We start from the raw sequence: 12101 nt of genomic DNA, 5'->3' as shown, positions 1-12101 counted from the left end.
TTAAATGATGCATTGTTGGCTGGGGATATTATGGCGTTACAAGTTATGAACGCTCTAAGGGCTTTACATCAGGGATTCACTAGTTACACTGGATCATACAATGGCCCATTCTGATACACTGGTTAAGGAAGTACGATACAACAGAAATTATTAGTAAATTTACTCACAACAAACAATAAAAAATGTGTAAGGAATAAGTGGTAAATTCATGATGCAATAAGAACCTAAATATTCCCCTGAACGTAGACATTTTGAAAAAAGAAAGAAAGAAAGATCATCATCTCTAAGTTCCACCTAAAGCATTGTGATAATTAAAGCCTGCGGTTAGTGAGATCATGAATTTTTATGTTTTACTTTTGGGAGTTGGAATTCACTCTTCTAGCTGGGATCTTAGATTAGTTAGTTTTAGGTTTAATTTGGATACACTTAACAAAAACAATGTTTATAAAAGAAAAATTTTTACAGCTTCCATGGAAATATCATACTCTGTTTAAGTTGTTGTCATTGTCCTCTTGGCAGAAGGAGGAATTTTCCGTTTTCAACTAACGAAGCTGTAAAACTCAGAAAATCAAATAAGAGAAAAAGAAAATACAATGAGTTCACTAAACATTAGAATATGGTAGGATAGTAACAATGCTGCTTGGCATTAATCATAAAGGAAAATAAATATTGGGAAATCAACCATTATGAATGATCTCATTTTAAAATTTGCAATTGCTTCAGCAACCATATTATAGTATTACAAGTTTCAGCCTTCATAGATTTCAAAGACATATCCAAATAAAAATATAAAAGCAGGCAGCCAGAATCAACATATGCACAGAATAGTTATATAATTAGAGTTTATTAGAGTAGTTTGTTGCATAATTGTTACATGGATTAGCTTAATTAGTATGAACGGAAAAGAAGGAGGAGCATTCAGCATTGTTAGTATCAGAAAAGAGAGCACTAGCTCATTTGTAAAAGGGGCAACCGTTTGTGAAGGGGAAACCCTTGGAAGGAAATTTCTCCCCTTCTCTTTTAAAATTTTGATTTTTCTCAACTTACATATTCATTCTTGTTCTTTCTGTCTTTCATTCAATTCTTCAACTCTGGTGTATGGGTTCATAACCATAACAAACAAGGTTTGATATTTTGAGATTAATTGCCATAATTAAGGATAATTCAAAACAGAATTATCAAAAGAGAGCAATTAATCAAAAAGTACATACAATGTGTAATGTCAGACAGAGAAATCCTAGAGGAATGAAGCATCGAGGTTATATTTTTGGTGATTACCACTATCGTGAAGGTAAATCCAAAACAGCAGTATCACGATGATGGTATTGGTGGCACATAAAGCGGTCTAACCATATAACAATACCATAGTTTTGTCATTCAGTTGCTTATATCTTTTAATTTGGCAATCTATATGGGATGCATTGTTTAATACACAATAATTATTTAATGTTAAGGTTAAAGAGGTACTGCAAATCAATAATTTAGCAGCAAATTTTGGGAGATTAAAAAAGGTTTTCCATTTTCTTTTGCTTTTTGTTATTTTTGCCAACAAGTTTAAAGCTCAGTAATTCTACTTTCTACATCTGGAAGAAGCAGAAAGATTGGAGAGCTCTGCGGGTGAAGCATTAGCCCTACTTGTAGGAGATGAAATCTACTGCAGAATCTGAAAAGTTATGCAGCACAGAAATTCAATGAGGCATAAACCAAAGACGGAAAAGTATGCATCAGTTTGGTGTAAAAAAGAAAGTTTGTACGATGAGTTATATTGTTCAAACTTTTTTATTTTTAAAAAATTTCTATTACATCGATCATCATCTTATAACACATTATCGTCTGTTCTCTTCCTTTGTACTTTTTTTATTGTACTTTTCGATCACGATGATGGTATTGATGGCACATACAGCGGTATAAATTGTATATAATATAGTGGCGCATGGTAATGAGTTATTTGAACTTGGGTTCATTCATGCACAATTGTGGTTTTCAATTTTGCTATTTTAATGTGCTCATGTGTAGACATTGTATTACATCCCATTTTATTGTAGCAGTTACACGCTCTGAAAAATAGGCATGACTCATGAGTATGGTCAAGCCCTAAAATCTATTATCTTCACTTTGGCTTACTCTCTTCGTTCTATTTGCTTCCCGCGGTCCTCTCCCTCCTTCCATCCTCTTTTTTGAGCCATATCCTTTGAGTATGAAAGCTCCTCCACGCCTTTTCCACTTTACTCTCACGCAGTACTCCCTCTTTCCATTCTCTGTTTCGAGCCTTCCACCCCAAATTTGCTTTCCTCACCATCCTTTTCACCCTCCTCTGGTTTGCGAAGAATGGTCAAGGTTGTGCTTCTTTGTTTGCTGCTCTCAGTTCCCCTGCCGCTGAAGCTACGAATGTCCCTTCTAAAGCTTGCGAAAACATTAAGGGTGTTTACGTTTGATGTCTGTGTGTTGTGTTGATTTTTTATTGGGGGAGGAGAGGGTTGCATGATTATTTTTTGAAGCACTAGTTAGTCAAAAACACAATCTAACATTCTAACTACGGTGAATTCTAATCTTTTCACTCTTTAGCTAGAAGTAAAAATAATATTTTTCAACCAAGAAAAATGGAATTTACATTAAGCCGTGATATTTGTAGATGAAATAAGATTGATAGATGAAAATGTTAATAATAAAAAATAACATGTAACTATTTTAGATAATAATATGTTAATAAAAGATAAATAAATAAACTTTATTTCTTTTTTTTTCTTATTATTAAAATTCTAAAATCAAACAAAACATCACTAAAAAATTAGTTTTTCTAATTATCTTTGTCACTTCAGAGATATGGGTTAGTACTGGTGTAAGAGTTAAGGCTTTTGAGTTTTGAATATGTAGACAATGTTTTCTTTTTTTTGTACACAATTCAAAACCAGTGTCATTGGATGTTTCTATATCGGTTTTCTCAACAATGTAAAATGTTTTCTTTTTAAATGTTACTTTTTTAGATTAATTCTGTGAGAGAACTGATGCAGAAAGTTAATGTCACTGCTTTCTACATCAGTTCTACAAGAAGTAAAGATGTAGAAAGTTAATGTTGCTATTTTTTAAATCTGTTTTACATAAGTATAAATATAAAAAGTTAACGTCACTACTTTTACATCAGTTTTACGAGAGAATCAATATAAAAAGTTAAAGTTTTTACTTTCTATATCGGTTCTAATTGATGCAGAATTTTATTTTAAAAAAGTTATTTTTATATCGATTCTTTTATAAAATCAATGTAGAAAGTAGTAAATTTTTTTGAATAATGTTTCACTTTAACGTCGTAAACTTTGAAAGTGTATAACTTTTGAATAGAACTCAAATTTATGTAAATTATATGTCTATTTTATATAATTTTTTGATATCTGTCCAACCCAAAATCTTGAAGGGGGTTTGCAAAAACTAGATTCTAAAATTCTAATATTTTCTAATTTTTGTTAGTGTTTTTTCATATTTTTCTGTTATTGACATTAAAGAAAAAAAGGGAGGAAGACAAAGAAGAGGAATAGAATAAGAAAGAGAAATTACTAATATATTATTTTCTAAATATAACTTGTATCACTAGTTTCTGTCTTTCATTTTTAACCATCCGATCTTGATCAACCGACCAAAATGTTTGAATGCTTTTGAAAAAGATATTTTTATCTTACTTCTTACAAAAGAAGGGAGAATATTAGAATTTACCACTATAAATGTTTATCTTAGATAGGGATGGCAAAACAGATTAGCTCGTTCTAACCCTTCTAAAAATAGACTAAACTAGTTTGAGTACGTTATGTTTAAAAAATGAATTAGATTTTTTAGTTCAGCTCATTTAAGAGTGGATTGGTTTGGGCAGGTTAACGGGCTAGCTCGTTCTAACTCGTCTAAAAATAGACTAGACTAATTTGAGCATGTTCTATTTAAAAAAATAAACTAGATTTTTTAGTTCATCTTGTTTAAAAATGGGCTGGTCCGGGCAAGTTAATGGTCTAACCTGTCAAAAACTAAAGAATGAAAAAAAAAGGTTGGTAGACCATTAAATTAATGAATCAATCTAAAAATTAACTAAAAAAAACTACAATAAATAATAAAAAATATTTAAAAAATATTTTTATATTAATAAAAATTAATATTTAATTATTTTTAATTTTAAAAATAAAAAAATGGGCTTGACGGGCTGACTTGCCATTAGCCTACAGTTTGGCAAGCCAAAACAAGGCGGACTAGACAATCTATTAAATCTAAATCATTTAGCTTGACGCTAATTTTAGTGGATTAACCAGACTAATCTATCGGATTAAGTCCATTTTGACAACCCTAATTTTAGGCATTATGAGAATTTATTTGCAAATTGCATGTTTTGTCTTGTATTCTACCTTCAGCTTCTAAATCCTCTTCCACTCCTTTATCAAATAGGCTCAACTTTCAATTTTTAAATCCTCTTCCATTCCCTTATCAAATAGGCTTAACCAGCCACTGAAGTACCCTGTACCCGACACATTTAGCAATCCCACTTGTAGATTCAAAGTTGAAATGAAAATTAATAACAAAACTCGTGTGCCAAATTCACAACCCTTTTAAAATAATATGTTATTACATTCTAAAGGAGTAAATAAGTATAATCATACAGTTTGTCTTGTCATGTATTCGTAGTTGAGACCAATCTATCACTTCTTGTAGCTCTTCCATGGTTGCATAGTCTCCTGAACAGTGAGGGATTAGCCACTGCTGATTGGTTTCTCATCTATAACATTATCTTATGTGCTTTGTACAGTTATTTACATATCTTATTGCAATATTTCTTGGTGATAGTGATAGAGAAGAGATGAGCCTTGTATTGTATTTCGAGGTTTTTGATACTCTTCATGATATGCAGTTAAGTGCTACTGAAAAAAAGTTAGTAAATGTTTATAATGGAAAACCTATGAACCGTGACAAAGGAAAAATATATGATCAACTACTTTTACACACTGCCACCAAAAGATAGGTTGGATTTGGTCTTTGATGTTGTCCTTAAGTTATAGTTTCTTATTTTATAATAGTCGTGGAAGTTGAATTAAAACTTAGTATAAAAGTTTATAGTCCTTATAGTAGGTTTGACTTTAGCAATAAAGTTAATATATTTATGAATTATGTGTTTGAATTGATGTTTGTACATTTAACCTTGTTAAAGAAAATTGTACTTGAATTTAATTTGAGCAAGTTATATTTGTGTGTTAATTTTGGAGTTAAAGGGCAACAAACTAAAGAAATCATAAAATCTCTTCACTAAGACTTGGCAGAGGTGTGGAAAAAAAAAATTTGGATAGACCTGCATGATTACTAACTTTTGTGCTTAATCACCACCATCTTTAAATGAAATTACCATTGCATTATTCATCATTACCAATGTTGGGGTTGTCCAATTCAGAAGAAATTTTGATCATTTCAGCACTAATGTCATTTTATTTTATGGTATTACTCTGCAAAAAGGTTATACGGTATGGAAGACTTTAAGTTGAGTAATAATGATGAGATTGGGGATTTTGTTTTTGTACAAACTTAATGCAGAGAAAATGCAACATTGCATAACAGAAACATAAATATGCGGAGGAAGGAAGAAAGAAGAGAGTTTTAATGTGGATGAAAGGTTTTTTAACCTTTTCAGTTTTAAATTTTTTTTTAAAAATAATTTTAATGGTGTTAGAGTCGTATCTCCCATGTCGAGCCTTATCCAAGCCGGGTCGAAGCTGTGTTGGAGCCGAAAAACTGTGTTAAATTTTTGGCTACCTGTCGAACGCGTGTCGGAGCTGCATCACACCAGTGTCGGTGTCAGAGTCGTGTTTGACACCGGACACTCCACTGAACAGAAGTCTTGATGTTTTAGAGCTCGAAACAAAGGATGGAAGGAGGGAGAGGGTACTGAGTAAGAGTAAAGTAAACAGGAAGAAGAGAGCGCAAAAGCAAAGAGCACGGGAGGGTAAAAATAGTTGTGGGGGAAGTGGATTTGGGATGGAGGAGCTTTGATACTCAAAGGGATTGACTCGAAATAGAGGTTTGAATGAGGGAGAGGGTGCTGTGAGAGTAGAGTGTGCGGGAGCAAAGAGAACAAAGAGTGTGCGCTAGAGTGAAGAGAATAAAGACTGAAGGCAAGCGTTTTGGACTTGACTTTGTTACTATTTTTCACTTACAGTTGCTAACATTACATACAGCGTATGTACGAGACACCTCGTTTAGGTGTTAAAATAGCATTTTCATTCCAAAAGTGACAAGCTGAAGTTTCAAACCATTGAGGATCCAACTCACCGTAATTAGGCAAATGAAAATGATTTATTCACATTCTTAAAATAGAGTGTGTTTGGGTAGGAAGAGCATGTAATAAATGATACGATAGAAAAAGAGAATAGATAAAATAAATACAGAAAATGAAAATAAAAGATACTGAATGTAGAGAAATAATTACTTTAGCAAATAATCAGTTGATGTTTGTGTTAAAAGTATTGCAAATATCCCATTCAAAAATTAGTTTCAGGAAGGATATCCCACTAAAACAGCGTAATAAATAATACAATAACTTGACCACCGTAAACTGATCATATGAATTGTGATCCTCAAATGTTCGATTATTGAACTTCGCCTAAACAATGAATCGCACTTGACGGTGTATATGGAGGAACACTTGCAGCAATCTTCTTGTCATGCTCCCTTTGATTGCATGCCAAGGGTGGGTCAGCAACGTGGACTGAATCACATTGAACCAAGCCTTTTGAGGACACCATCTCAGTCTCCCCCTTCCATGTTTCGTTATTTTGACCCCACAACAACATGTACAATCCGCTCACAATCAACACTGATCCTGTTAGACTGTACAGTGCATAACCAATAATTATTTAATACTTACGACTTAAACTTAAACAACTGATTAATTTAATAGTATCTCTTAAATATATTTAAAAAAATCCTAAAAGTCTAAGTTATAATCAAGATTCTCATATATAATAAAAATATTATATAATATTTTTAATATATTTTAACAATTACAAAACTGTTTTCAATTCACCTTCCGATGTGAAGAGACTCATCTAGTACCAATGAGCCGGCAAGGGTCACTATGACAAGCATAAAAGGACTGAAAGCAGACGCAAAGAGAGGTCCTTTCCTGCGCACACACCATGCTAACATGGGATAACACACTCCAGAGGCAAAGACACCCTGCAAAGCAAAAATTAGCATCCAATTATATATTCTAATTAACTTTATTCCAACCTTGCAATTGTTTTTTTGTACGTGTTTCTCATGGCAAGGGAGAGTAGTATGTAGAAAGCACCAAAAGCAAACATTTACCGAAGAAACTGCTGCTAGAAGCCTCAAGTTCCAGCCAAGTTTCCACTGCGTCCAATCTCTCTCCGTACAAAGGGCATATATGATGGATAGGATTGAGCTCGTTGCAGATGTTAATGCCGCAATTGAATAGTGCCACGGAAACTTTTTACTCATCTTTGTCTGTGCTTATTAAAATTCATTATGTTACTAAAATAAAATTACTCAGTGAGTTTGCTTTAGGTTTGAAGATGGCTAAATTTAAAGAATAATTATAAATCCTACAAACATTTTTTTCTTACACATCATTCTATTTAGTAAGTAAACAAAGTTTTAAGTATTAAAATTTTCTGTTTTATTATGACAATCAATATCTAAAATTAAAGATTAAGCAATACACTACTAGTATAAAAGTTTTTACACAATCAACTACTTAGAAATTACTCTAAATGTGACTTTTAAAATACTTATTATTAAAATTTAAAAAATTTTAATTATATGATAATTTCTGATTGGACAATAATATAAAAAATCATTATTACACTATTAATATATTTTAATTAAATACAAAGATTAATAAGGAAATCTAGAAAATACAGCATTACTCACATAACATATAGAACCTGAAGTTTGTAGCATTAGTAACATAGTACTGTGCCCATGAGATTGTAACACATATTTGTAAAACTCACAAAAGTTATTGAAGGATATTATGAGTAACCTGGATAATCAACCAAAAAGAGTAGCTCAGAGAGGTTCCCAGAGCTAGCATGCAGCCCCACAAGCGTGAACCAGTGGGAGCACCATGTGGTGATGCAGCAGCATGTTGTTGCACCAAGTCAATGTGTGTTGACCAGATGCTTATCCTTCTTCCTTTGTAGAAAGTGAGGATCATGGCACCACCAATTCCTGTTAGAGTGCCTAGAAACTTGACCATCCCAGGCAGTGTTCCAAGATTTGACTTTTCAAGTCTGCAACAAGCAGTGATAGAGATGAAATGGCTTTCAAAGATTGGATCAAATGATATTCATAAACGGTGGTGATTCATAGATTAGATTCAAAGTTGTGGGGCGTACCTAAGAGAAACAGACAAGATGTAGGTCACAGCAGGGATGAGGTTCAACATGGCTGTAGCATACATTGCAGATACCAAGGCCAAGGATTTAACATAGAGGTTTTGTAGTAAGGTTCCCCTGAAAAATTTTAAATACGCATCTCAAATTCTTGCTTAAATTGACTATTTTAAATAGAGGAACAGCAGTAATGCACTTTTTGATAATGTTTTAACAAATTTTTAATTTTTAATTAGTTTATTAAAAGTTATAAAAATTATGTAAATTTTGCTTCTAATTTAATAATTTTTTCTCGCACTTTAATAAATTTTAATGAATAATTGAAAATATATTAAAAACAGTAAAATCGATTAAGGCAATTAGAAACTTACCCAAATAACCCACAAAGAAGAGCTTGGAATAGAACTTGCCCAGTAAGATTTTGCAGGCTTTTCCTAGCGAAACATGCCAAAAAAAAGTATTTATTTATAATTTCTCTTTCAAACTAACATTTTTTAATGTGTATTGTCAGCATGAGTTCTTTCACTACATGAAAAATTGTTATGTCCAGAAAGGTAGTCTTTGTTTCCTAACACTAATGGGAAGCTTATTCAAAAGAGAATCACCTTTCAAAGATGAGAGCAACCGGAACAATGAAGGCAGAAGCAAATATGAATCTGTAGGCAATAAGAACACTTAAGCTCATTCCATCATCTGCTACCAACTTTAACAAGATATTCACCACTGCATATAAAGACTGAACCGCTATCATTAGCAGTACAGGCTTCACATTACCTATAGCTTCAATATTGTATAAAGTATCCATAATTTAGTTCCTTTGACTAAAATGCACTCCTAGCTTTTCGAAGCACAAACGTTTTAATAGACTGGGTGGAGCAGCACATAGAAGAATAAGAAGCAACAGCGACTGATCCCCATGTTGTTTTGACTATATTAAACTTTGGGTTGTCATTGCCTTATTGGAATAAAAATTGGGTAATAGATTCATCAACTCTTTTTTATAGCATAGAATATGCCTGTATAACAATCTATATTTTGAACGCGAGCATAATGACACGCGTTAAGAAATTCAAAATAATTTTTTTATTACATATTTTTTATAGTAAAAAAGCGTATTTAATGCTCATAAATATGCATTTTGAATAAAATTTTTAAAAAATATGTAACAATTTGATAAAAATATTAAGGAAGGAATTAGTGATATATAGACTCAGAAGTCAGATCCTCTTCCGCGGTGCATCCCTCTGCAGCAAACTTCTCAACCTTTAAATTTTAGTTAAGAAATTATAAAATATTATAATATTTAAAGTTAAGTAATTACACAATTAATTAAAGGGAATTTATTTTGCTGGAAAAAGCTGTACAAATGCAGAGGATCTGTTTGGAGATGATATTGGGTCCCTTGGTATCTCAAGCAGACATGCAGTTTAGCAGTGATAAGGAGACAAAATGACTTTAAGTTTGTGCGAGATTTTGTGTGTCTTTTCCTTTTACTTTAATTTTATATTTTATGATTTAATATCTTGACCGCAACCTATTGGGTACCACCCATTGGTTTGCATCGGGTAAGGGGTTAGAAAGCTTAGAAAACAAGGTTGCCTGTTGGTAAGTTTCAAAAGGAAAGATCTGCAGCTGAAGTTGTTGACTTTGGTGCCATATATCAGCTCAAAATTTTTGTAACACTAAACTGAATCTTTTGGTACCTTCTTTACTTACGGTGAGTATATTTCAGATGTGTTTATAAAAATAAAAATCAAAGAAAAATAGAAATAATGGTATCCACGGGGAATCAAGTAATTGTAAAAGCATTATTAATAGTTGATTCTGTAATGAATATTTAAAATGAAGTAATGTATATTTTAGTCTCCTGTAGATATTTACAGTTTTTGAAATTTTAAAAATAAATTTTTAAATGATTAAAAATCAATTTTTTGAATTCCTAAAATTATGAAATCAGTCATGTTAATCCATAAATTATAGGTATCTATCAATTTAATCTATGTTATTATGAAAAAAATTATACCCCTTGAAACTACAAGATATTAGTCATTTTTATCTTTAAAATTATAAAGATATATCAATTTAATCTTTAAAATTATGATTAAAAATTAGTTTTAAAATTATATATATAAAATCTTAGTATGTGATAAATTAGGTATTAATGTGATACTTCATCACTATTCATATTATTAAATAAAACAATTTTATTTTAATTAGTTTACTTTGTAATAAATTAGAATACATTATGAAGTGACAACTTCTAAGTAATAAGTTCACAATGTTCAAAAATAAAAAAAAATACAAAATGTGTTATATTTATACTTAAATTAAGATAACTTAAATTTAATACCAAAATTTGTTAATCATTGTTATAATATAAGTAATAAAGTAAATAATATAATATATTTAATAAAACGAGTTGAAAGTCAAAATTGTGAATTTGTAGTGGAAAATTTATAACTATAAAATTAAAATTGTTTGATAAACTAGTTATAAAATTAATTAATTTGTATTTATTTTTTTCATGTATTCATTTTTTTCATTATTAGATAATAGGATATACATTTATTAACATGTTTAGTATTTTACTACTTTATTTTTTTACTTTATTTAGAGTACCATTTGACAAATTCATTCACGTTTACTTTGTTTAGAGTATATATGTATAGCCAGATTGCAGGATGAATCATATAAATTTGAAGTACTCTTTTGTGAGGTTACAGATTTAATTTTCTTGTTCATTTGAAGAGGAATTTTTTTGGGTTGACTCTAGTTACAAATTTGTAACATTTGACAATTTCTTGTTCATTCCAATTGTGTTTAGTTGTATCAAAGTATAATTGTTAAAGATGTATAAATGAATTTAGGCAGTACCTAATTATAAGTTCATTTTGTATTGTCGATATATAATTAAGTTCATGACAAATTTATTATATTTCAAACACTTCAAATCTGCTGTACCTTGTAGTATAACTAAATTTGAAGGAATTGATTACAAAAATTGGATATTATATTCATTAAAGGTAGGTGTTTAATTATATAAAAAAAATAGTAAAAACTAAATAATATAATGTTGTCTTTCTTAGTGATTGTTAAAATGAAAACTGCTAAAAAAGATTGCTATAGTTGAAAAAAATCACTAAAATAGATTGTGTTCCTTAACAGTTTTAAAATTAAAACCGTTAAGAAAGATTGTCTTTTCAAAGTGTTAGAATAAAACTGCTAATCAAGATGGTTTTTATTTGGAGTTAAATTATAAAATTGCTAAAAAAATTAATTTTCTGTTAAAACACCTAAAATAGTTTGAGTGTATATTAGCGCTCACATATCTATTTACTAATGACTGAAATCACTAATTTAAGCTTTTAAAATTTGATATCAGTCGGTCATCTTAAGCTCACACATAGGAACGAAATAATAAAAAAATGAAACTTCTTTTTAAATTACATCAAATAATAATAATAAATAAATAAACAAAATATTAATTACGTTTAAATTAAGAGAAAAGCCACAAACAATAGAGATAAATAAGGTGAGTTAGTATAAGAGAAAGGCTATGTAAAATTAAAGCTTGATTAAATTCTATCAAAATTGCTTTATATATGTATATATAGTAGCGATATTTGAATACCAAACAAAATATGACTTCATTTTTACTAAATGAAATGATTATTCAAATCAATCATCTCAAATCTACTCTATTCTCTTCTTTTTATTTTATCATCC

At 30.4% G+C, this 12101-nt stretch overlaps 1 protein-coding gene across 1 annotated transcript; it reads right to left on the bottom strand.

Moving 5' to 3' along the window:
• Positions 1 to 1554: 1554 nt before the first annotated feature.
• On the bottom strand, positions 1555 to 9180 carry LOC113859960 (WAT1-related protein At1g68170-like). Its single transcript, XM_027492607.1, has 10 exons — positions 8981 to 9180; positions 8747 to 8809; positions 8379 to 8495; positions 8024 to 8273; positions 7327 to 7485; positions 7043 to 7194; positions 6643 to 6846; positions 5773 to 5904; positions 2236 to 2397; positions 1555 to 1663 (listed from the first exon to the last, which is right to left on the bottom strand). Exons 1-10 carry the CDS (start codon positions 9178 to 9180, stop codon positions 1555 to 1557), a joined length of 1548 nt encoding a protein of 515 aa, XP_027348408.1.
• Between the last annotated feature and the right edge of the window lie 2921 nt (positions 9181 to 12101).

Source organism: Abrus precatorius, unplaced genomic scaffold (assembly GCF_003935025.1).
Source record: "Abrus precatorius isolate BTA unplaced genomic scaffold, Abrus_2018 Scaffold2, whole genome shotgun sequence".
Taxonomy (NCBI): domain Eukaryota; kingdom Viridiplantae; phylum Streptophyta; class Magnoliopsida; order Fabales; family Fabaceae; genus Abrus; species Abrus precatorius.
Note: the sequence above shows the minus strand (reverse complement) of the source record. Positions and strands in the feature narration are given on the sequence as shown.